At 35.1% G+C, this 27,930-nt stretch overlaps 1 protein-coding gene across 2 annotated transcripts in view; it reads right to left on the reverse strand.

Moving 5' to 3' along the window:
- The window catches only part of LOC122813598 (vitellogenin-like), a 1,233,092-nt gene that overhangs the window by 1,175,190 nt on the left and 29,972 nt on the right, over positions 1 to 27,930 (reverse strand). For both annotated transcript variants that reach the window (XM_044086011.1, XM_044086010.1), the window contains exons 11-15: positions 26,202 to 26,420; positions 23,539 to 23,756; positions 16,611 to 16,708; positions 11,186 to 11,310; positions 10,998 to 11,096 (exon numbers count right to left, since the gene is read on the reverse strand). In XM_044086011.1, coding sequence (XP_043941946.1) covers positions 10,998 to 11,096; positions 11,186 to 11,310; positions 16,611 to 16,708; positions 23,539 to 23,756; positions 26,202 to 26,420 — 759 coding nt within the window. The remainder of the gene's footprint in view (positions 1 to 10,997; positions 11,097 to 11,185; positions 11,311 to 16,610; positions 16,709 to 23,538; positions 23,757 to 26,201; positions 26,421 to 27,930) is intronic.

A 27,930-nucleotide genomic window follows, 5' to 3' on the forward strand; every position in this document is an offset into this window, starting at 1 on the left:
GACTAGTTTGCCTGTTCTTTTTTATATCCCTTATATGTTCTTTCAACCTACTGGAGAAGCATCTCTTACTTTCCCCTACGTAAAATTTTTCACATGGATATTTTATGCTGTATATTACTCCCTCTTTATTACAATTAAATGTTCCAATACCTTGGAATTTTTTACCATTAATCCTTGTAAAATCCTTCACTACATATTTACAAATACTACATTTGCCACAAGCAAATGTTCCCCTGATAATCACTTCCTTGGTGTTTGTTGTTAAAGACATCCTAAATTTACCATGGACCAAAAAATCTTTTATGCTACCAAAGGTAAAGCCAATATTTTTATTTTGTAAATAATCTACATTCCTTTTTATCATAGTCCAAAAAGATTTAACTTGATCTGTAACTTTTTCAGCGAATAAGGTATAAGTAGATGTGAAATATATGCATTCGTGTTCATTATTCTCTCTGTTGTATCTTTTTTTTATTATTACTTCTAGGTGCAGTAGTAGCATTGTCGCCTCACAGCAAGAGGTTCTCCCATTTGATTCTTGGCTGGAGTGCCTTCTGCATGGAGTCTGCATGTCCTCCCTCCAGTCAAGTGGCATTGGAATGACATGCGTAAATGGGCGTGCCTTCGTTGAAGGTTGGGCATCGAGCTGGCACCTCGGCACCGTAAAAATCTACTGCCAATCATTAGCGGACCGGAGTTCCGCTGTGGCGACCCCTAACCGGAAAAAGCCGAAAGAAGAACAAACTTCTGATAACTTTTTCTATTCCCTTCCTTACCTCTTCCTCATTATAACCCCTTGTACAAAGTTTTTTAAAAATTTTGTTCATCTCCAACTTAGCTTCAACTGGGTCATTGCATAACCTTTTGACCCTCAAGAATTCTCCATATGGGATGGATTTTGTGGTATGTGGGGGGGGGGGTGACAATTTTGTCCATGTAAAACAAAATTTGCTTCTTTAAATTTTCTATGTATACTAGTTCTTAGATGTCTTCCCTTTATTCCCTTGAAGGTTGCATCAAGGTAATGAACTTCATTATTTTTCTGCAAACCTTCAAAACGTATTCCTCCCCATTCTCGTGTAGTTTTTTAACAAAATCTGTTATCTGACTTTGTCCGCCTTTACAAATGAATATCAAATCATCAATGAACAGAAAATACTTATTCACATATTACAGAAAAAAGTCATTAGTATAAATATATCGTCTTTCAAAATGTCCCATGAAAATATTAGCATACGTGGGGCCAAATGCTGCCACTATTGCTGTTCCCTGTAGTTGTCTATATAAACTACCATTAAATTCGAACATATTGTTATTCAAACAGACCATGACTAGATCCAAAACATACTGAATTACTGGAGTGTCCCCTAAATAAAATTTTAAAGCCTTAATCCCATATTCATGTTTAATATTAGTATATAAGCTAACTACGTCAATTACAATAAAATACATGTCTTCTTGCCACACTATGTTCCTAACTTTGTCCAAAGAATTACACACATCCTTAATATAGGATGGCAACTTCTTTACCGTAGGCAACAAATATTGATGTAGGAAGCAGGTTAAATTGTGTAAAAAATATCCACAGGCCAAGACTATAGGTCACCCCAGGGGGTAGATACATTTTTATGGATCTTGGGGACACACAAAAAATTGAGCCATTGAGGAATTTTTGATCTTAAACTTGTATTGTACATCCTCATAAGAAAAATAATGAAGCCTGAGTCCTTTATTTATTAAATTTACATATTCCCCCTCTGCTTTCCTATATTTATCAATGCCCACCTTTTCATAAACCTGTTCATTATTCAGATGTGTGTAACACATCGTTAAATATTGAGTATAATATAAAATAACTCATTTCCCTCCTCTATCAGCTGGCTTAACTATTAATTCTTTTTTCTGACTTAAATCATTAAGACATTTCTATTCACATTTGCTTAAATTATATTTAACCATTTTAATATTTCTAAAGAAATAATAAAATTCCTTTTCAATGTTATAATTGAGTGACATACCAAAATGGCTTATATTTTCACTCTTCTGAGGGGACATAAAATCAATTTTTATTTTGACACTCTCTGTATTCAATTTGCAATATGCATTTACCATTTCACTTGAATAACAGGAAAAAAAAACTTTCATCACTACAATCAGACTCAAAACTTACATCACTTTCATATTGTTCTATTACATTCCTTTTTACCTTTAAAATAATCCATAAGGTCCAATTTACAGTTGAAACAAAAAATGCTCCCCTTTACTCATGTAATCTTAGCAAGACAGTTGGTACAAACTTTAAACCTTTGTTTAAAACTTCCAGTTCACATTCTGTCAAAATATACCCAGATAAATTGACAACATGATCTGGTTTAAATATTACAGTCACATTTGAATCAGTCCCATTTACCTCATTTAAATGTCCGCTGGTAATTTCCTTGTTCCTTGTTGTATTCTCACCCATTCCAATGCCCTTTGTGGCTCCCTGGAACTATTTGAAAATTTTTCATGTATTGTCCATTCCCTGCTGGTGGCAAAACTGGATATTCATCTAGATCAGTATCACCCTCCATCATCAAGGTCCCACTATCGCCTGACGTGTAAGTACACCCAGTCCTGTTGATAAAGTTTCTTCCTCCTTCAGACTGCATCCCCTGACATCTCACCCTTGGATTGGTTAACACTTGAAATTATCGCTTATCCTCGTAATCACATAAATCCCTGAATAGTTTATTCTTTTTCCTTTCTATGACTTCTTTTTCATAAGCAATAAGTTTTTCGTTGATCTTTATTAAGAATTGTTGCAACACATCATTATTAGTTTTATTTACAATGTCCTTACATACCTCTTTTATTTCCTCCTTCAATTTTGGCTTTTTTAAAATATCCCTTTCCACTAATATGTGCACCCATTCAAGGCTACACTTATGAGCCACAGCAATCCACCTTTCATAAAGCAGTTTATCATCCTCTGAAGTCAAGTCAAAAGGGGTGGAGGGATTTTTTATAGCCCAAAGTCCGGAGGAGTCACCTCAAGCTCTAAGTACCTTTGGAGGCCTTGAAGATTGAGAAACACAGCAGTCTCCTTAAATATCAGCTTTTCAGCCTGTACATACATTTCTCGTACCTCCGGCATTATTATCTCATTCTTTTTACCAACAGCAGAAAACGGATTTTGCTGCCAATATATCTCCTCTCCTCATCCCATTTATTGAATGCCACTGATGTGGCTTCCAATGGACTGGTACCTCCATCTCAATTATTGGAGTTCATTGCTGCTCCAGACCCTTCGATACCTCCACTCGTTGATGGAAATTGTCAATCGACTTGTGTGTTAAGTCCATTGTAGTTTTGGTAAACAATCTCGACAATGCTGCAAAGGAATCACTGGCCATAAAATAAATGGAACCACTTCATGAAGAAACTGAGATATTGTGACTACACCCAAAAGGCCAGTGAAGTCCAAGCCAAAATGACTTTTATTATAAAAACAATACAAATGTCTCTAAAGCCTCAGCTATTACAGCCTTTAACAGAGTACAACTACATATACTTTTCCCCTCCCTTATATACCAATTTCATAATATAATTATTCAATAAAACAATTAAATAAAACAAACAATCATAATATCCATTCAAGCTCAAAGCAAACATTTCCAGCTACATTCCTGATTTAAGCCCATAGGGCACATAGTATCAAACTTTAAAATTAACATAGTTTCTTTCTTTCTTAATAAATGTTTTACTTCATAACTAATCATGAATCTATTAATTTCCACTCTAATACTGTGGCTTGCAACCCTTCTGGGTTCCCATTATGATACTCATTAAAATTAATTGGTATGGGACTAGTTCACCTGTTCTTTTTTATAACCCTTATATGCTCTTTCAACCTGCTGGAGAAGCATCTCTTACTTTCCCCCACGTAAAATTTTTCATATGGACATTTTATGCCATATATTTCTCCCTCCGTATTACAATTAAATGTTCCACTATTTTGGAATTTTTTACCATTAATCCTTGTAAAATCCTTCACTACATATTTACAAATACTACATTTGCCACAAGCACATGTCCCCCTGATATTCACTTCCTTTGTGTGTGGTCACAATTAATTTATAATTAGTTGAAAGAGAATTGCAAACAAGTGTACATAAAAAATCAGTACATGCAAATAGGTACACGCATAGACATAGTACGCATGCCCTCATACCTTCAAAGGCATTGTTAAGAGCCAACTCTGTGGGGTGAGTCAATTAAATACTAAGGAACAGACATATACTAATCATGTGAAGGATATGATGGCAGAGTTTATAGAAAGGGGTTATGATTAGAAAAATGTTGTTAAAATTGCAAATGAAGTGTCAGAGAGAAGGGTGGATAATATGGCACCATTTTATGGTGAAACAAATTGTATCCAAAATGCAGATGGAAGGAAAAATGGTAAAATAAGATATGTGACAACTTTTAATACCAGCAGAAGAGAGGTAGAGAATATCACACAAAAGAATTGGAATATTCTGCTATCTATGTCTGAAATGAAGCAAACTATTACACAGAGGCCCTACTTTGCTTATAGAAATGAGAAAAACCTTAAGCAGAGGTTATGCTTTAAGGATTTAAACTATAAGAGTAATACGATCAATGCTTTCTATAAGCAAAGAACTTTTTCTTGCTTGAACTGTAGTTCCTATAAGGACGTTACCACTGACATTCAGTTCACTTATCCCCGAACTAACTATGTATATAAATTTGAGTGTTGTTCTAACTGTAATACAGAACAGATAATATATTTAGCAACATGCATAAAATGCCCCTCATTTTATGTAGGAAAAAGTAGTAGAAGATTGAAAGACTGTATAATTGAACACAAATCGGAGATTAGAATGGGAGTTCAGTCTAATGCACTGGCTAAACATATAGCTGAGAATAATAATGAGCATACATTTAGATTTAGAGCTATAAAAGTGGTTAATTGGGGGTTTTGGGGGTTGACATGAATAATATTCTTGAAAATGTTGAATACTCTTGGATTGTAAGGTTACAAGCAGAAGTTTATCCTGGTATAAATAATGCTGTAAGTTCGAAACCAGTTCTATACAAAAAGCAACAGAAGTTGCATTAGTTGTTCTAACTGAGCTATTTTTGTGTGTGTTTTATTGGCTGGCTGTGTCATGTGTTTTTTATCAATTCTTTAAATTGTGAGTATTTTAATTGAGTAGTATAAGCATTGAGGAAGGGGAAACCCGAAAGCTTTGCTATTGTTATTGTTTGTTAATAATTTTAATTAAAAAGTATCAAACGTTTCTATGATCCTCTTTTTTTGTTTGGTGACTTCGTTGCATTGGACACAGTTAACTGCAGTGGACTGGTTTTGCTTTGGTATTTGGTGGAGGTAGCAGGATGAATTAGTGTCCTTTGCCCTATTACTGTTACGTCATGATTTTATAATTGTTGCTGGAAAGTGATATAACATTGTCTAAAAGGATAAGGAGGGAAAACAGATAACAGAGTATAACAGATAGCTGCTGTTGCACTACGGATATATAAGAATACGGACTAAGGGTTATAAACAAGTATTCGATTTAAGCTAGGTACATAATTCATATTTTTCTTCAACAATTTATGCAAGAGCACTTAAATGCTATTATAGCTTGAGAAGGATATATGTGATAGTAAGCAGTTATGTTCAGAGGGCTGTGATGAGACACAACATGCTATATTTAGTATCTTAGCTCCACTTCAGCAACTATTTAATGCTCAGAAACTTGAAAAAAATGTAAGTAGTTATAGTGATTCAGCAACTAACATTTTATAGGCCAATGGGTAGGCATATTCAGTATATGACTAAATATCAGGCCATAAAATCTTTGAACTATAAATCCTTCATGAAATGCTGTGCTGCCAAGGTGCCAGGGATAGAAACTCCTTTCTACTTTGGAAGTGTTATCTTTATTTATTTATTACAGTAGAACTCTAACCCAATGATTCTTGTAAAGGAGCTCAAAAGGATAAAAAAGGGTTGGAATACACAGATAATGTGCTATATTAGAAATTCAGCAAGACTTCAAATGTAGCAAAATACAGGCCACTAGCATAGTAACTCTTGGGGAGGTAACAGGATAAAATCAAATTAGGATAATGTAAACAATATTGTAAGAAACATACTGTTAAGAGTTGCTATGGGATAAATGAGACCAACGTGAAGGTGTTGTCAACAGGAAGTTATTGATGTCATTCAGGTAGTGTATTATACAGCCAGAATTTTCAAAAAATACTTCAGAATAGGATGATGAACAGCAGGGTGTGCTAACATTGCAATTGACCAAGCAGTTAGACAGATCAGAATATAAAGTGCACTTTAGATAAGTGGTGATGCAAGAAGAGCCAAGGAGCATAACTTATAATATATTAGGTAATTTTAAGGCTGAAAATATGGAGATTAATATATCATGGGAAGAGAGACCCTGAAAAGTTGCCTTGGATATGCAGGGTAAAGGTGGCAAATAAAAGAAGCAAAGCACTGACATTTCTTACAACAATGCTGAATGTGGAAGATACAGGTAGGGATTATCTATCTGTCTGTCTATATAAACAAACACAAAATACAAATATGCATATCCCCACACAGACACAGAGACACAGACACACACAAACAGATGTATGTATACAAACACCCACTCTCTCTCTCTTATTCTTTCTTTCCAGTCTATCAGAAAATTCACATATTAAGCAATGGTGGATTTTCTACTTCCCAACAAAAGATGTGCATAAAATCATTGACTACTGCAGACTTAGTACACTGGAGGGTGTTTGGTATGATATAAGGGAATTAAAGTGGGACACAAAAGAACTGGCTTACAAATGCCAGCATGTAGTTCTTGTACGTTAAAAGTGATTCAGACAGATGTAGTAGTAGTGGTGCAACATTCTCATAGCTATAAGTAAAGGAGATGAGTTACATTTAGCAACTCTCTTTGCTCCCTTTATATAAGAAAGCATCATTGCAGACCCTCTGTTCTTCTTACTTTTTATTAACAATCCTCCTAAGGACACAGATGATATTGTAGCAAAAGCACCACATTACTCAAAAATGCCACAATGTATACATGCATTCTTCATGACCTGAACATCTCCCTTAATAACATTCATCAGATCCTTCTTGGTCACCAACTTCTTCTTTACCCTGTAAACATTAAATATGCATTCTTTGGTATCCTTGCCAGCCAATACTCACCATTCCCTTTTTAAATAGTTCTGCTTTTGAACTTGTTACAACTTTCAGATGAGCAGACTTTACTCTAGACCTCCCAAGTATGATCCAATAGATGGACCTTCTTAAAGCCAAAATCCATACACATATGACCCAATGTGCCCATTTAATCTCTGGATTCCTCACACATGCAGCACACAAGGCAGTTGGTAAAGCCAGTATCTGACAAAGTGGGGATATATACTTCCCTGTTTAGCTTATTGCTCTACATCAAAGCTATCAGCATTACAAATGTCAAATCATAACTCTGGATTTGTTTTATTATCATCACTTTTATGAACACAGTTGCCTCAGCCTTGCAAGAAATAAGATGATTTCTATACTCAAGAGATGCAATCTACTCCTCACTTTAATTTACTAATCCATCAAAATCCACTGCACCCCACAACTTCTTCAATGTTCTGCACTAAATCCATGCGTATACTCTGATAATCCTTCTATAATGCACAAAGCTCCAAACACATTTAATATATCTGAGCATACTTTCCCATGCCTTCCCATATTTGGTCCCAAACCACGGGACAGCTTTAGTCAACATCTGTTCTTGACCCACTCTAGATGAACATCAGATAATGACCACTGATCACCTGGTAAACAAAACCATTTGTCCCTGGTTCAATTATAATTTTATTATCTTGTCATCTACTCCCTACTGTGTCTCTCCATACAGTTCTTGATGATAACAAATGCCAGTCTTTCTGTACTAATCATTTTAGTCCATCTCACACTTGTGTAAATACTGCATGAATTGTCTCCTCTTTTGTAATTATTGTGAATAATATCTATATTAACTCTTCTTAATACTCTAGCCTTTAGGTCCCACTTCCCTCTTTAAAGGAACTAACTTTACAGTAGTCTTTGTCATAAAAAAGTATCAAGCTAACATTACTATCCATAACTATCCATTGTACTGTTCTAAATATGTGAGATTTCCACTTTTGATAGCATCTCTGATTTTGGATTTTGTACTATGTATGCATTATTTCCTGCTCATCATTTTATGTATGTATATATATATATATATATATATATATATATATATATATATATATGCGTGTGTGTATACAGCCAGGTTTTTGTGATATAAAAAAATGAGACCAAATAAATCATTTCTAAACTTTTCCCACCTTTAATATGACCTATAGCATGTACAACTCAATTGAAAAACAAACAAAATAAAAAATAAAAAATGTACAATACACTGGTTGCATAAGTGTGCACACCCTTAAACTAATACATTGTTGAAGCACCTTTTGATTTAATTACAGCATTCAGTCTTCTTGTGTAGGAGACTATCAGCATGGCACATCTTGACTTGACAATATTTGCCCACTCTTCCTTGCAAAAGCACTCCAAATCTGTCAGATTGTATGGGCATCTCTTGTGTGCAGCTCTCGTCAGGTCACCTCACAAATTTTCTATTGGATTTAGGTCTGGGCTCTGGCTGGGCCATTCCAAAACTTTAATTTTCTTCTGGTGAATCTATTCCTTTGTTGATTTGGATGTATGCTTGGGGTCATTGTTGTGTTGAAAGGTGAAATTCTTCTTCATCTTCAGCTTTCTAGCAGATGCCTAAAGATTTGGGGCCAAAAGTGACTGGTATTGGGAAGGGTTGCAAGACGGAAGCCTTTCGTTACACAAAAAAAGCATCCAGGCCCAGCTAAAATTAAAAAACAATACATCCAGTCTCCCAAAAGCATGTGGGAAAATGTGTATGGTCTGACAAGACCAAGGTTGAACTTTTTGGCCACAATTCCAAAAGATATGTTTGGTGCAAAAACAACACTTCGCATCATCAAAAGAACACCATCCCCATGGTGAAGCATGGTGGTGGTGGCAGTATCATGCTTTGGGGTTGTTTTTCTTCAGCTGGAACTGGGGCTTTAGTCAAGGTGAAGGGAATTATGAACAATTCCAAATACCAATCACTTTTGGCCCAAAACCTTCAGGCATCTTCTAGAAAGATGAAGATGAAGAGGAATTATACCTTTCAACATGACAATGACCCCAAGCATATATCCAAATAAAAATAATAATGGCTTCACCAGAAGAAAATTAAAGTTTTGGAATGGCCCAGCCAGAGCCCACACTTAAATCCAATAGAAAATCTTTGGGGTGACCTGAAGAGGGCTGTGGATAAGAAATGCCATCGCAATCTGACAGATTTGGAGCACTTTTGCAAGGAACAGTGGGCAAATATTGCCAAGTCAAGATGTGCCATGCTGATTGACTCTTACCCAAGAAGACTAAAGATGTAATTAAATCGAAAGGTGCTTCAACAAAGGATTAGTTTAAAGGTGTGCACACTTATGCAACCAGCTTATTGTACATTTTTTATTTTTTATATTTTCCCCCTAACAGATTTCTTTGTTTTTCAATTGAATTATAGAGGTTATAGGTCACATTAATGGTGGGAAAAGTTTTGAAATGATTTATTGTGGTCTCATTTTTTATATCACAAAAACCTGGCATTTAACAGGGGTGTGTAAACTTTTTATATCCACTGTGATTGTTTCCGAGTCACTATTTGTCATTATGCCTACTATTTCTTCACTGAATTATCTGTGTTCACTTTAAATTAATCACTATTTCCTTAAATTGTAGCTCATGCTCCGAGTATATAATTTGTTTTCATACCTTTATATTTTAAATTGTAGTTCATGCTCCGAGTATATAATTTGTTTTCATACCTTTGTATTTTAAATTGTAGTTCATGCTCCGAGTATATAATTTGTTTTCATACCTTTGTATTTTAAATTGTAGTTCATGCTCTGAGTATATAATTTGTTTTCATACTTTTGTATTTTAAATTGTAGTTCATGCTCCGAGTATATAATTTGTTTTCATACCTTTGTATTTTAAATTGTAGTTCATGCTCTGAGTATATAATTTGTTTTCATACTTTTGTATTTTAAATTGTAGTTCATGCCCTGAGTATATAATTTGTTTTCATACTTTTGTATTTTAAATTGTAGTTCATGCTCCGAGTATATAATTTGTTTTCATACTTTTGTATTTTAAATTGTAGTTCATGCCCTGAGTATATAATTTGTTTTCATACCTTTATATTTTAAATTGTAGTTCATGCTCCGAGTATATAATTTGTTTTCATACTTTTGTATTTTAAATTGTAGTTCATGCTCTGAGTATATAATTTTTCATACTTTTGTATTTTAAATTGTAGTTCATGCTCTGAGTATATAATTTGTTTTCATACTTTTGTATTTTAAATTGTAGTTCATGCTCCGAGTACATATCTTGTTTTCTTACTTTTGTATTTTCCCTGGACTATGGCTGAAATGAGTCAGTTGTTTAAATACATAACTGAATGAATAAATAAATGTGGTTATACATATGGATAATTGTGAAACAGCTGAATAAATGGTCAGATTTCTTTATGCAGAAAAGGACATAAACTGAGAGTTAAGCTATGGGAGCATGATGACCTTGAAAATCAGCCGTAGCTGTGTGTTTGCATCTTTATGCGATATATGATCAAGACTTTTATATAGAAGGGCCTGCTGAAACAATTAAACCTCTTTTAATCATATATTTTGTTATAGTAGTTGAAATAAGACCTTGTGAAATTTAACTAACTTTTTAAAAGTCATTTATACTACAGTACAATATTATCATTTTAATGACTTGACTTTGTCTGAGCTATATCAGTGGTGAATATGATCATCATTATAACTGGGATATAACGTCTACCAATAAAACTTACTGTTTTTAATATTTGTTGAATTTTGCTTTTCATAGTTGAGCGAGTATCGATGCCCTGACGTTTCATAAGCTGCTGAAGTTCTTCTGCTTGCAAACCAACCTGCATCATAATAATAAATAATATTTATCCAAAGTAAAGGAGGTGTACAATTTAATTAGAAAAATTGTGAGTGCCACACAACACATTACCTCTAAAATGCTAGCCTTTGCATTTACAAACATTCCTCTGAATTTTGTCATAATTGTTGATGGCAGGAAGCTGGCAGCATTGTTGATTACAAACACATCTAGTGATGCTCCAGTCATGAGGTCAGCTATAAAAATAACACATAAAATATGTAAGCCTCACTGAGAACAGGAACAGTAAGTTATATTTTCCAAAAACTGTCAGGTACTAAATTAAGAAATTATGCAGCTGCAGTACAGGATTAGTTCATTTAATCCTCCTCTACCCACCCACAATAAGGAAATTGTACTTTTATTGGAACTAAACAGCATTAAGGCTCCAGAAAATGCACTCATACTGATTAAAGGCATGTAGCTATTATTTCCCAGCAGACAACACTTTAGCAATTTTAAGCAGTAACCTTTACAAAATATAATGCACTCAGATGTTCAATAAAACATCCGGCTATAGTGGAACCCCAACATCTATAGACGATGTTTTAGACCACTACTGTTATTAGTCTTTTCATATGTTCTGGAGCAATTGTTTCAAATATCACTTTAATGTTTTGTATTCTAAGGGTTTTCTAAAGTCTTGCCCTTTCATTTGACTTACTTGTTCCAACGCAGTCAGCTTCAGACTTTTGTAAACTTGTAATAAAGGACACTGATATTTCACATTCACATGTTTTTGCCTTCTACCTTACCCATTTTTGAATTCTGGAATTTAGCTTTTCTACTCTGTCCCATAATCACTGCAAAGTGCTCACAAAGTGCAAATGAGATGATGATGGAGGCTTTGGTAATGAGGAAGAGTAAGACAAATACTGCTTGTTGCAAAAAAGAAAACTTTCCTTGCCCAGATTAACTCATTCTTTAAATGTTTCAGCTACTATGTGTATTAAATAACACAGCTCTCTACCTATCTACTTTTTTGTTATCATGGAGGGAAATTAAGTGGCTATTAAACTTTTCATTTAATTGTTATGGTTATACTGAAGTCGTGTTCAAACACATTCCATGTATTTCCATAAATATGTCTACAATCATCACAGTTTCTTGATTTTTTTCTGAAAATATTTCCTACAACATCAGCAAGAACATTTCTTTGTATTAGAAATTGTGGGTCTTAAACTTTGTCTCTCTTACATGGAATCACAGCTAACTCCTACTGTGACTCGCCAGACAGCCTCCAATATCCATGGAGTGTACAAGGCTAAAGAGAAGAAAGATTGAAGTAGGTCCGCATGACTTACTTCCATATTGCATAGGCACATACTCATGCCTATTTCCCTGTTATTCATTCTAATATGTCCTCTGATATCTCTTTATTCTATTTATTGCCTACTTCTTTAGGATATCATGAATGACAATGTTAAGTTTTATCATCAGAAATGGATTGGTCTCTTTTCCATTTAGTCCAACCTTGACAGCATCATACATAAATATTGCATTCTGGCTGTTTCTTCCCTGAACCTTTTTCTGCAATTTCTCTGAACATCGCTGCTTGCAAAATGTTACATTATTACATTGTGTTGTCAAGAATTAGTTGCATCAGGCAGTTTTATTTGAAGCAACTAAATAAAATGGGAATAGGTAAATTATAAGGCATTTACAGGTTTAAGTAACTAATTTGGACAAGCACTAATTCTATGTAAAATAATCTAGCTGTAGGACCAATAATATGTCTTAAGTACAGCTACAGATTGCAGAGTTAGATTTTTAAGTTTACATTGTAATTTAAGGACTTACTGGTGAGCGCTTTTAAATCTTGCCTAGAAAGTATGATCTGGAGCTACATTTCTGAACTTAAATGATTATCTCTTTAAGGTTAATAATCACTAGTGCATGAAAATGTTTTTAAAGAGATGTTACAAAACTACAGTGAAGTAATTATGAAAGTGTGAATACCTATGTCTGTCATAAATCAACACTGAAAATGTTTAATTTTATTTACGGACTTCCTTATTTATTCCACATAATCTTCCTACATCCTCATTGTAGAGCTTCTTTCCATAATTTGTAATTAATTACCTAATTAATATACCACAATGGGGTGTTCATAACTCTACTGACTCTCTCTAATCATAATTCTTCTCTAGTCTACCATAGCAGCTTGACTTCAGTGACATGTCCTGCAGACTCACTGTGTAGTTTAAATTAAAACATGGCATGTGATAGCATTAGGTTACATTAGTAAACATGACATGTGATAACATTAGGGTTACATTAGTAAACATGGCATGTGATAGCATTAGATTAGTAAACATGGCATGTGATAGCATTAGGTTACATTAGTAAACATGGCATGTGATAGCATTAGGTTACATTAGTAAACATGGCATGTGATAGCATTAGATTACATTAGTAAACATGGCATGTGATAACATTAGGGTTACATTAGTAAACATGGCATGTGATAGCATTAGGGTTACATTAGTAAACATGGCATGTGATAACATTAGGGTTACATTAGTAAACATGGCATGTGATAGCATTAGGGTTACATTAGTAAACATGACATGTGATAACATTAGGGTTACATTAGTAAACATGGCATGTGATAGCATTAGGTTACATTAGTAAACATGGCATGTGATGGCATTAGGGTTACATTAGTAAACATGGCAAGTGATAGCATTAGGTTACATTAGTAAGCATGGCATGTGATAACATTAGGGCTACATTAGTAAACATGGCATGTGATAGCATTAGATTACATTAGTAAACATGGCATGTGATGATAACATTAGGGTTACATTAGTAAACATGATGTGATAACATTAGGGTTACATTAGTAAACATGGCATGTGATAGCATTAGGGTTACATTAGTAAACATGACATGTGATAACATTAGGGTTACATTAGTAAACATAGCATGTGATAGCATTAGATTCCATTAGTAAACATGGTATGTGATAACATTGGGGTTACATTAGTAAACATGGCATGTGATAGCATTAGGGTTACATTAGTAAACATGACATGTGATAGCATTAGGGTTGCATAAGTAAACATAGCATGTGATAGCATTAGGATTACATGAGTGTGTTTGTGTGTGTGTGTGTGTGTGTGTGTGTGTGTGTGTGTGTGTGTGTGTGTGTGTGTGTGTGTGTATTTCTGCATCTGTGTGGTTAAAACTAATGTAAGATCAATCAGTGACAACAACATGCATTACTGCTGATTAGAGGGACATAGATTATAGAGGCGTAACTACACTATAAAACAAACAGTCAAGTGTGGAAAGTGATTATTCTCCTCTAATCAGTTTTATTAGAATTGTTTAAATGACTTCCAGTCACCTCTAAAATATGTAAACACTACACCTCTAAAATCGCTAGTTCTTTATGCATGATGTATCTAGAGGCCAACGTTCATTATGTGTCGCTCACTGCTCACTTTGTGGCCCCTTACAGTTTTAATCTAATTTTCCAGCTAATGGCTGTAACAATTCTGCATCTACAACATTATTTTCATAACAGCTCACAAATGCTGAGTTCTTGTTTTTAAAGCTCTAATGCGTTTTTAAGAATGTGATCATGATTTTAGTCCATTAAGTTTTGATCACCTTGTTCTCAAAATAAAATATAGGTAATTATGAGTATATAATTTAACTTAGGTCTGTGGTACTATGTATGATTTTTGCACTTAAGGTTTTCATTATTGATAATCTGAGCCACTGGCATGATATGTCATTGATGAGATTAAACACAGTGCCACATGAAGAACAAATATATTCTGTACTGTGCCTGTAAATAATAGTATGGGGGGGGGACATACCTGTATGAGAGAGTAAGCTTAGGTTTCTGTCACTGAAAAATGAAGGTATCAAGACCTGTCAATAGGATGACTATATATTTTAGGCATGGGAGATAATATTCAAAATATCCTAAAAGTAAACAGTAGCAGGCTGAAAGGAAGAGAAAGATTAGGCAAAGGAATCATGGTAGTAAAACCATTAAACAGTTTCTGTACTGAAAGAATGTAATCATATTGGTAGATGAAGCTTGAACTCTTGAGCTTTGACTGTCTGAGCTTTAACTTACCAATGATTGGAGTTCCTCCATATGAATTCACTGTCTGTGAGTTGTGCCAAAAGTGATTCCTTTTTGGGGAAACTTCACCATTCTTTGAACTGGTGTGTCCATGGAGTTAGTATATATAAGTTTGGGGTGGGGCAGGGATTCCCTCCCCTTCAAAAACACTTTAAAAAGTGTTATTGGCAAGATGCGTTCAACTAATGCAATTTAGAGATTTTGATCCCCTGTGCATTTGCTTTCATCCACTCACAGTAGAAGCATGCAAGGATTAGTCTCTGAAGTCAGGAAGAAGATACTTCTGTTAAGCACCTTTCTTTCAGAATTGTTAAGCTATAGTCTTATGCTACAGCACAGACAGCAGTGCCTGCCAAACAACAGCAGGAAGCACAATCAACTCCAAAAGCTGTACTACAAGCTGCCATAGTCCTCCTAAGTGGAACAATGAAGTGCATTACAGCTTTAAACTTATAACAGCATCAGATACTCTTCAGTTCTAGGCACGATCTGTGAGGCAGCACTAAGTGTGTCTCATATTTGAAATTTGTAAAAAACTTTGTACAGTGACTGCTCTCTTCCCCCCTTTTGTCTCTCCAGTTCACAATGCATTGGAGCTGATAATTCATGTATAACAGTGACTTTTTTGACAGCATTAAGTGTTTTACAGCTTTCAAAGCTGCAGACACTTAGCTTTGTTACATATTTTTCCTGTTACACATTTTTCCTCCGTCTCTCTATGTCTGTAATTGGGCATTCATGGAACCGATAAAACTGTATGTACTACAAAGAACTATGCTTTTTTTTCTAATCATTGTTAAACGAATTATCACCTGTGACATAGGCACATTTACATTAATACAAAAGTAATGAAACTGTATTAACATGGTTATATCATCTCAGATTTTAAGATTCACCTCCTGAGCTTCATTTCACTCCATCCTTGAGATTAATTTCTTGACATTCATTTCTTGAATGTATAGAAACTTGTTTATGATCATTGACCCAATCATGATTCTCTATATCTGGTTAAGGTATAAAGCTTCTCCAGATGGGAAAAATGGAGCACTGACAGGTTATCTCTAATGAAGGTATTGGCACCATATCAGAGGCTCATCTATTCGATGAAGCAAGCGTAATCATATGAGTCCTAGTGAATCTCAATAGTTATAATGACAAAATAAAACTAAAAGCCCAACATGATCTTTTTGTTTTGGTAAGCCAGCCTTCTTACCTCTACTACAAGCTATTATATTGCTGCCTTTACATTTGCTGTAAACATTTAAGAATAATAAAAGTGATACAATACCTAATAAAAGTAATGCAGTTATACAGAAATTATGCAACAAAACCATTGTGGTGATTATAATTATTGCATATGTTTCACTTGCTATCTGATGCTTCTTTACTTACTTTTAAATGTATCAAAGTGGAAGGCTTTGCTGTAACGGTAACTAAGTCTGTCAAACTTTGAACTTAAAAGCTTGGTGGCAACATTGCAAGCAGCAGCCCTAAATGAATCAAATAAATAAAATGCAATTCAGATGTGGTTATAACTCAACATAACAATTTTGATTTGCTGGCACACACCCTCTATCCATCCATCCATCTACCCACAACCCCTTTTTCCCATCATTTGTAAACATACTTTATTAAGAGTATAGCTTTGTCTTTCAGACTGATAAGTTAGAAAACCCAAATGTGTGAAGGTATATGTTCTTGAATATTAAAAGTAATGCTACCTAAACAGAGATCATTTGGCTGCTGGATAAATCAGACTGAAGGAAATTATGAAACATTTTCCTTTGAGGTAAATATTCTGAGAAATACTTTCCCAAATGAGTGTCAGTAAAGAAGATGATAATAAAAATGTAATGTAGCTATAATTTACATGACAACATTTCTACAAACTCTGCATCTTAAGGAGAAATACACATTTCTAAATGAAAAGAATCAACAAGTAACATAAACTGCTAGTTATAGGACTTAATATAGGATAAGAAAGCTGCAAATGCTCACTGATAATACGTGGAGGGCCTCACTTTTTAAAGTGGAAACTGTTAGACTTAAAAACTCCTTAATTGTTCAGTAGCCTTACTGAAGACATATATGAAAGATAAAATGTAATAAAAAGCTATCATCTATTATTAGTCAAAAAACACTTGAAATTAAATTATTAGGATTTGGCTGGAAAATGGTGGGATTCAAAACCAGTATTAGCTGATCAGAATATGCCCAAACTGGGTATGCAGTAATTCTCCCCTAATTTACCAAGTACCTTTAAACAAACTTTAATTTTATAAAAACACACTGTCTCTAGAGATGAAAAACTCTAAACTCCAAGAACATTCTTCTTCTAATTGCTCCCAAATTATATTCTGATGGAAATGCCTGATGTTTCTCAATGTATAAATTGCCAATAATAAATGCATAGCTAGTTTTCCAGCCATAATGTGCATCATTCTATATTTTGTACAGTTTGAATTATATTCCAACATTTCAGCTCTGTCTGTACATCCACATGAGACAACTATAAAACTCAATTCTTCGTGAACAAAATTTCAGCTTTATTTATAAAATTTGTACCAAATTTAAGCTGTTTGATGTATCAGAAAATGTTTTCAGCAAGACTGCTACATGATTTCAATGGCCCGGTTAAAATATCAAGTTACATACAGCACAAATCATTTAATTACAGATCCCTCAAACCAACCAAAAATAAAATTTACAGTTCAAAAAAAGGGCAGTCCTGCTGCTTCTAAGCAGTCCTTTGTTCATGATTTAACATACATTTTACCCAAGAAAATAATATACCAAGAGAGAGAGGCAACTGAAATGTGGTGGCATATGTCAAATAATTAAAAATAAATCACTGATAAATGCATTACATAAACATCTACCTTCAGTGGTTGCTCATTTCTGACAGAACAATGACTCATCATGAATGAATCATTAACTGTGTATAGTGACTATTTCTAGGACAGCAATGGCAAAGTTCATATGCCGCATTTTCATATAGCAGAAAACTGCATTCACTTTTGTCCCCTCCATAGAAGCCTTCAAAGATTATGCTCTGAAGTTGGGAAGAAGTGATTTCTGTTAAGCACCTTTCTTTATGCCCAGATAAATCTTTATCGCATTATCAAGAAGTTGAAAATATAGAAGAGTGAGAAAGTAAGGGTTACTGACATTTTTTGTTATCTTGTTTTTAATTTGAGACTTTCATTCAAAGGTAATATTTCTTATCTGACTTTTGAAATTTTGTTTGGGGAATTTTTAAATAAATTATCATGCCTTTTGTTAAAAATATCTCCAATGAATACTGGTTTCATTGGGATAAAACCTTGAGATAAAGCTTTGACTGTGGTTTAAACATTCCTGGATTTTCTAACATCTCACATACTAAAGGAGCCAGCTGGCATACTAGTAGTGAGACATCAGTGCAGAGTCATCCATCTTGTTAGTGGGAGTATTCTGTTCTGGTCCACAAAACTAAGGACATCTGGTGGAGGGTAAGCATTACTCCAAGCAGCAAATGGGTCAAAAACATGGGCGTGACTCTGCAACAAAAGTGTAGCTAGGCATACTCTCTGTACTCTATAGAGTACATTTTTTATTTGCATCACTCAGAAATATTGTAGCTTTTTAATGCTATATTGTGTCTACAATTGTCTGAAGTAATGTCTCTAACAACAGGTGGATAACTTGCTTGCAGAGAGGATTGCTAATTAAAAAAAAACAATATCTTAAATATTTTGAGGGAAACACTGAAAATGATGTGCACATTTAGTAAATGCTAGGGTTCAACATTTTTATAGATGTGACAATTGTTTTAAAAGCCAAGTTGGGTGGGAGGCAGTAAAAAGAGTATGTGTATTGTTTTGAATTTTCTGGCTACACCCTTGCTTTGCAAAGCAAAGAATATGCATGGTATCTATTTGTGCGCATCTGCAGGAGCAATCACCCTAGCAAGCTTACCCTTTGATAGAAGTGTAGCACAACTATAAAGGAGGTAGGGTTAAGCCACCATTCCAAAAATTAGGTGATGGTTACCTGGATGATGCTCTTGTATTATATAATAAATAATTTAAGTGATAATTTTAATGATAGATAGTAACCATTTTCCAGACTGAATCCAAAACCAGCCAGACGGTTTTAGAAAAAGATAATGCCTGCATCAATCTCTATTTCTTAAACTTCATTCAAAATGGCTTCAAAATATCACCTCCCACAAAAAAGTTGAAAATATAGAAGAGTGAAAATAAGGCTTACTGATATTTTGTTATTTTTTAATTCAAAACTATAGTTCTGCCTTCATTTTGAGAAAAACAAAAGTAATGTAATATGAACATCATCAATGACTTACCAGACTCTGTACCATTAAATATTCCTAAGTGCTATCTATCAATTACCCTATACCACATTATCTAAATGCAGTGTCATAATGAGGGGATTGCCATTTTCTAAAACATACTACAACAAATAGGTTCATAGGTTCATAGATTAGTACTAGACTAACTGCCCTTGCGGGCCATTTTAAGCCTAGCCAATTATCCCTTGTGAGACTCAAACACGGCACCTTGTGTTTATAAGGCAAACACCTTAACCATTAGGCCACCCTCCCAACTAAAAGGTTGCTCCTCCCCAGGGAGAGATGCACACTGTCACACACACAGTTGGCAAGTGCAGGATTCAAACCCCTATCTAACTACATTATGATACTACAGTAGTACACATATAAAAACAGATAACACAATTTCAATAATGTCCAAGCCTTAACTTACAACTAACAGAAAACGTTCTAGCAAACAAATCAAATTAAATCTTCAGAAATCAAACTAAGAAATTAAGTAAGCAGAATTTGTAGCTAATGCATTCAATATTATTATTTTTGTATTCAACTCCACCATGCCTCAGGGCTGACTGTTGTAAGAGAAATATGAAATCTGAATAACACTGAGGGAGTTGATTGTTGCCTATAAACATTACTCAGCAATTACATGGAAGAGTGGGCCTTGCATAACAGCTGGTTCAGAATTTCAACTGATGTTGTTACACAGGATCTAATGGTCTCTATAATAGTTAAGGCTAAATTCATAAAGGTTACCACAAAGTGTACACTTTCTGAATTCAAGAACAGCCCTACCACAATGCTTGTATTTTCTACTCACTGAGAGGGGTTTCATTAAGTGTACATACAGTGTACACTTTGTGGTAACCTTTATGAATCCAGCCCTCAAAGGTTCAGAGAGAAGTACTAGGTTAGCTGTCTTTGGGAGCCATTTTAAGCCTAGCCAGTTTTCCTTAAAGGTGAGAGTCAATCCCTGCACCTTGTGTATGTGAGGTTAACATAGGTTCATAGGTAGGTACTAGGCTATTGGTCCAAGGGCCTACGTAAGCCTAGCCAACAAGGTTCCCTGGCTTACACCACCCAGGAAAGTTATTTTCCTGTGCCACTGTCGAGCAGAGACACAGAAATGATCCCCGGGGTGTGTTTCCTATTTCCCATCCACTCATCAAGATTTTTCTTGAAGAGTGCTAATGAAGATCTTTGCTTGACATAGATGGGTAGCCTGTTCCAGAGTATGGGAAATCTCTGGGACAGGATTCCTTCCCTCCAGCATGTCCTGTTTATTGCAGTGACAAGGTTTAGGTCCCTAGAGCTTGTAGCTCGGAGGGATTGGGATTTATTTAGGTGTAGCATGTCCAACAGCTCTGGGTTTGACATAGCTTTATATGTTAGGCAGAGATCACCTCGGAGTAGGCGATATGCTACAGAGTAAAGTTGGAGTTTTTTGAGGCGGTCAGTGTAGGGCATTTATTTGAGGCCAGTAATCCTCTTTGTGAGGTACTTCTGTGGCCTTTCCAGCTGCTGCAGATGTCTTGTGAGGTACATTCCAAAAGGGGCATTGTACACTATAATGGATCTAATGAGTGTCAAGTAGAGGGGAACAATGACCTCGTTTTTCCTGTATGAGAACCCTTTTATGATGAGGTGTGCCATGTAGAAGGACTTCCTGACTACTGTGGCGATGTGACTATCAAAGAGAGACTACTGTCCACCTGGGTCCCAAGGTCTCATCACACATTTGGTGTTAAGTAGATTGCTGCCTATGTGGTAGTTCATAGGTACAGAGTTTTTACCAAAGGGGATGACACTGCACTTTTTGGCATTGAGCTTGAGGCCATGACTCTGACACCAGGCATCTGTCTCAGCGAGGCCCTTCTGTAGGATGTCCACATCATTTGGGGACTTGGCTATGGCTCCTAGTTTGCAGTCATCTGCAAACTTCATTAGCCAGAGGCCTTCTGTGTTAGCCTGTACTTCAGAGAAGTAGATACCAAACAGGAGAGGTCCCAGGACTGAACCCTGTGGTACTCCACTTGTCACTGCTTTGAGGTCAGATTTGAAGTCTGTAACTTTTACAGTGTGGGTTCTGTCAGTGAGCCAGTTGACAACCCCTCAGCCATAGTCAAGTCCCCAAATGATGTGGACATCCTACAGAAGGGCCTCGCTGAGACAGATGCCTGGTGTCAGAGCCATGGCCATCTTAGCCATTATGCCAATACCTGCAGTCCTGTAATGAACTAGTATTGGCACTAGCTTGAGTAATGGGGACTCCACAGTTTAGGATGTGACTGCTATAGCATTTTTAAAGGGAAAGCAAAAGACAGTTCTCTTAGTTCCCTTTGTAAAGTTGACGAGCACTCCTTTTAATCGCAAAACTATGTGTTTTTGTAATGTGAATGGGGATTAAAGGCAGGTGACAGCTTCTTTTACAAATGTAATTAACCAAATAACTTGCCAGAATTTGTCAGGATGTAACAGCAAGCATGGATATTACACTGTGTTGCTGTTTTAACATTCTCAGAGCTACACAAATGCACTTTCAAGCGAATGTCTTGCATTAATGTCCATTAGATATTGCCCCAGATATGCTGTTTATACTACAGGCATCAATGCACACAAAATATACAAAATAACCGCAATAAAGTGCATACTGTTATTTTTTTATAATGGCTGTCAGACATCTGTAATATAAAGGAATACGTTAGAACATCGGCGAGCCTTCTTCTTAATTTGAAATCATTACCTCAAAATCCTTGGGGCTAACACTGTAAGATTATATCTGCAAATTCCTAATGAAACTGGAAAGTTGTACATTGTTGTAAAAAAGTCCTCCTATGTTACACAGCTTATAAACAAATGGATTGTGTTTTGAGCTAGGGATACCATTGTCCCCCATTATACAGCTCATATTAGGCCACTTATTGAATAGAATACCCCCTTTAGCATGCATCTGTCCAGACACATGCAACAACTGGAATGCCCACACAGGTGCCTTACTAAAGGCATACAAGGCTTAAATATCTGTCCTACATGGAGCAGTACTCAGTTACTAAGGCCAGAGGAGGTTGGCTTCTGAACAGGACGGTGGCAGCAACCATGTGAACTTCAGGCTGTAATTCTTTATTAAACAAACTGCTAAGAGATGACCTGTGTCTGCCATACAAGGCAACCTCTGAACCAGTACTGCTGGATTTTGTTGTACATCAGCAAGTCAAATGGCATCAAAATACTCAGTATATGGATCTAAACCTCTTCTGCAACATCAAGCGAATGGTTTGGAGGAGATAAGTATATCTCACAGAGGATACCACTGCTCTGGAACAAACTCCCCATCTAACTAAAACAGAGTTCATCCCTGTCCATATTCAAGCATAAATTGGATCTATGGATGGGAAACAGAAAATTTACCCCAGGACTGCCCCCATGCTACTAATGCTAAGGCAGCTCATAAATGCTTTATCCCGTGCATGAATCCCCTCAAATTATTTATGGTATGATCCCAGTTATTCTCATTAGATGTAATATATAATTATTGACTATGGAATGGCTAAGATCAATCTCTAACCAAATGGGATAGGTTAATTTGAACACAAAAAGGGAAACTGGCTAGGCTTAAAATGGCCTGCAAGGGCAGCTATCTTAGTACTTACCTATGAACCTATGGACCAATAATGAAGAAATGTGCTTCATAAGATAAAAGTGAACTGTAAGTATCTTTTTACTCAGTTCTAGGGTTTTTCATTTGCTGCATTTTAGCTTATCAGCACAATATATAACAGTATATAACAGGATGGTGTTCTATGAATCGATGCGCTAATATTTCATGACTTTGATGCAGATGAATTGTAGTTGTTTACAAGATGTGTTATATTATACTTTTCCTTCAGCATCTATAGAATATTCTTATAATTAAATTCCCAGACCATGCAATAACCTATAATTTTAAAAGATAAAGAAATGAAGAATTACAGATAACAAGATGTATCTTACACTGTATGAAGGTCAGGCAGTGTGCTTCTGGCCAAGGTTTTCATTTGAGAATAGATGAAACTGGCTACTTGTAAATTGGTCTCCTTCAGCAGAGAATCAGCTACAGCTGTTACTAAGGCCAAAGGAGGTTGGCTTCTGAACAGGACAGTGGCAGCAACCATGCGAACTTCAGGCTGTAGTTCTTTATTAAACAAGATCTGAAGCACTATGTCTTGTACCTGAAAGAACAAAATGTGTCTTATTTTCAGAATTGTATCTGTCAATTTATACTGTACAAATAATTAGCGAAGGCTGCATGCATCCACCTCAAAATTGTGTAAGTATAGATTAGTGTTCTTTCGTAAATTTCCCAAACTTTGAAGATAATATTTGTGTAATACTTGGATACATGAATCAGTTTAACCAGTTTTTATTAACTAATTGTATGCTTTTAAATGTCTACAGGAATATGTATTCCATCAACATGTATTTTGAAAAAAAATTATGTATTCTACTAATTCTAGCCAAAGGCAATTTTTGATTCATTTTCAGTAAAAGGAATGTATATATAGCATTTAAATATAATGTTTTAATTGCATTGTTTTATTTTTTATTTATTACCATTTGTAAGCTGGTTGGTCTGATTATGTTAAACCTCATTTTTGGCAGAAGCTGAGAGAGAACAGCAGCACATAAAAATATGTCAAACATAAATGTTTAGAATACAATGTGAATACTAGAAGATCAAAGTCATGCTATACAATAATAAGAATACAACTGCAATGCACTGTGAAAAATATGCAATTAAGTGTTTATATCTTTAACATCTAATGTTAAAGGTAGAAGAGCAAATTACATAGAATTTATAAAGAGTAATCAAGTTGTAAAATAAAATAGGTTAGTAGTTATAGATCTAGTAATCATAATAAAGAACAAACTGCACTAATAGTTAACAAGAATGAAAACTGTCAACATGAGGACAAAAAAAAACAACAGCAAATATTTACTTAACTATGATATGCAGTTTTGTCTGACATCAATCATTGCTGAGACTTCTTCAGAGTATGCATGCAAATATATGTACACTCACTGATATAAATGCATTGCCCTGTTCTGTGTGTCTATAGCACATCATCAGCTCATGTTAACGTCTGTTTACTTTAACATCCTAACAATGACAAATGGAAAACTTTAAGAAAAGTTTGTATATTATTGAATTTGATAAATGCTGTGAAAATATTGCAAAGTCTTGTTTTGTGAGGTTCATTTACGGAAGTAAGGAAAAGCATTACCTTGAATGATTCTGCCTCTTTTCAGGATTACAATAATATTTTATCAAAATTAAATGATTAAGACATTTCTAAATATGAATGTATTCCAAAACTGATAATGTTATATAAATTCTGTCCCAGAATAGGACAACATATTGAAAATTGTAATTATTATATCATTAATGTGTGACTGAATGTCATTTGGGTATTAGTGCATAGCTACACAATTATTTTTTATTTAAGGATGCTTTCATGTTTTCCAGTTCACATTTCTGCACAGTTCTTTATTAGTTATGATAATGTTTCATTTGTCTCATTCTGTAAACAGCTTTACCTTTTTTTCTATATTGTGATAAAGTGAGTAGTTTTGTATATATATATATATATATATATATATATATATATATATATATATATATATAAAGTATATAAACTTATCATAGAATCACAGAATATGTAAGATAACTGATTCCTGTGGCCACTTATACATTGCCAGCACCTATCCTTACACCTTATCTCATTTTTTTTTAAGGTGCAACAGGCCAGTTATAAATGGGGTTTATTTGTGGAAGCTCCTCCATTTGTCCAATTCCACTTTTTTCAGGAAGAAAAGAAGACACTTTGCTTAATTTGAAGTAGCTGTTTGCTTCAAAGTAGGGGTAAGCATTTTGTGACAAATCTGTGTCACCATCATATTTGGTTTATTTGCTGAACCCAATTTAGGTCTATGGTTTTGTGAGTGGAACTGTTTGATTTCTGGAGATAGAAGAGCTCTTGGCCTAGTGGTTTCCTTATGGCCAAAAAGGCAAGGCATAGATTACCAGTAATGAGTCTATGGGATACTGAATAACGGGGCAATGCTTCCAGCTACTGCTGATAGCTCTTGTCTTTTAAAACAGATCACAAATCAGTTTATTTAGGAATCACTAGGGTCTTTCCAATTGCTTTATATGTCTAGTAAGATACATGCCAAAAGGACACTGAATTCAGTGATATGATAATAGATAAGTACTAGACTAGCTGCCCTTTTGGGCCATTTTAAGGCTGGCCAATTTCCACTTGAAGGTGAGACTCAACCCTGTACCTTGTGTCTGTGAGGTAAACACCTTAACCATTATGTCAACCTCTCCCATCTAGATGAAATAGCTTTTGCAATCAAATGCAATAGGTTACTCATGTTCAAGTTTTTGGAAGCAATGTGTTGTATATATTATAATGTGGATAAAGGGATTTTTTTACCAAATGTGATGACAGTACAGTTTTTAGTTTTTGGTTTTAGACTGTTTTTTGAACACTGATTGTAGTTTATATAAATACTAATAAAAACTTTGGAAACAGGATTTGCTTGAGGAAGTTAAAAATGAATGAACTAACAAAAGTAATATTTTTGCATTTTGATTATTATTATATTACCTTCTTGTGATCCTTCTTAGCAATGTTCCTTAGTGCCATCACAGCTGCCACCTTAGTCCTGATAGAAAAATGTGAAGCTCCAGATGAAAACCCAGGCAGGAACTTCTGAATGCGCTTAATACTTTCTGGTTGCCCTGCATTTTCGAGTGCCTTCAGGGCCAGAATAATTTCTTCCTCTTGATTAGTCTCAGTGGATTTAGATGTAAATTCATGCAGTATCTAAGGAAAAAAAAGAAACATCTTATTTGCTCACTTTTGTCATTTCCTTCTATTTATATCAATTAACTATGACATTTATTGTCTAAACTGATGAGTGACCACATTTTTACCATCCAAGTTTGTCAAATGGATTTGTTTCATACTAAATCAAAGGATTAGAGATAAGGTGGAGAAAATAAGAGTGCTTCATGATACAGTCACCAGTATACTATTAGTAAATATGCACACACCCAGAAGTATGTAGCAAAGCAGAGAGGCACAATGATGTTCAGAGAGAGAGATTAACATGGACAGCAAAAGGTATACAATATAACAACTAATCATTAACCCGCACCATTTTTAAGCACAGCTCAACTGGGAACTGAAAAAATCACTATTTTATGCTTTAAATGGAAACTAGATATTCACTAATCAGACTGCATCCATTTAAAAGGTTACATCACAATAACCACGTAGTATTAGCACTGTGTTAAAGGTTACATCACAATAACCACATAGTATTAGCACTGTGTTATAGTGTGCCTGGATATTTTATCCATCCAATATGAGCAGAGTTGTATCAGTTTAGGAAATGAATGCAGTTACACCAGCATCTAAGTTCAACAACTTTGCTGCCTGCTTAGGCATGAAACAGTCATTGAACAGCAATTACTTTTCTTTAAAATATGTACAGATATTGGCTTCTTTAACTCTTCATTTCAAATACCCCTTATGCATTCAGGTTGTTCTGTCTCTGCACACTTGAGCACCTGGAGATAAATGTGTTGCATTAATGGATACTACAGAATTTTCTACTTATGTACATTGACCATACTGATACCTCAGTTGGTGAGAATACATACTAAGCTGTGGTGCATGAAATAAGCAAATAAATCTTTCTTCTTTCCTTCTTATGTGGTGAGTGAGTGTCATGCTAATTGAGGATTCATGATTGCATTCAGGCAGTTCAAGGCCAGTCAGCTACAAAGCTAAGTGTCTTTCCCTCCCACCTATTCTAGTTGTGTCCTTAAAGTCAGTGTGCCTCCTGTTGCCCACTACTTATCATAATTTGACAGCATAATTCCCTCCTTCTTATTTATTGCCCATTGTCAATAAGTATCATTTTGCAAAGTCTCCCCTTAAGCTATTTACCCATCTAACAGACACCTAAGTGATCCACTGATGTAACTTTCTGAGTGTGCTGATACTGCCACAGTTTTGCTATAATTAGTTAACTGGTTCCTTCTAGTAGCATAAGGAGGTTTCCAGGTTAGTTTGGGGAGTTACTTGTTGCAGGGGCTAAAACCAAGTGCTGTGCTAATGGATGACGTGCTCTACTGAGCTTTTAGTTGCTTATTTTTCTGTGGTAGAAATAGGGCAACTTATTGCAATGCTGCCTAATACTCAGAAGCATGGCCAACTATACTATATAGATACTGGCATTTATAGCATTACATTTCTCAATACATCAACCCAAACTCAAGTATTGCAAATAAACTCTCCCAGCTAAATGTTAATCTCTATGTAACCA

The sequence above is a fragment of the Protopterus annectens genome, chromosome 10.part0 (genome assembly GCF_019279795.1).
Source record: "Protopterus annectens isolate FY-2018-M chromosome 10.part0, PAN1.0, whole genome shotgun sequence".
Classification (NCBI taxonomy): domain Eukaryota; kingdom Metazoa; phylum Chordata; order Ceratodontiformes; family Protopteridae; genus Protopterus; species Protopterus annectens.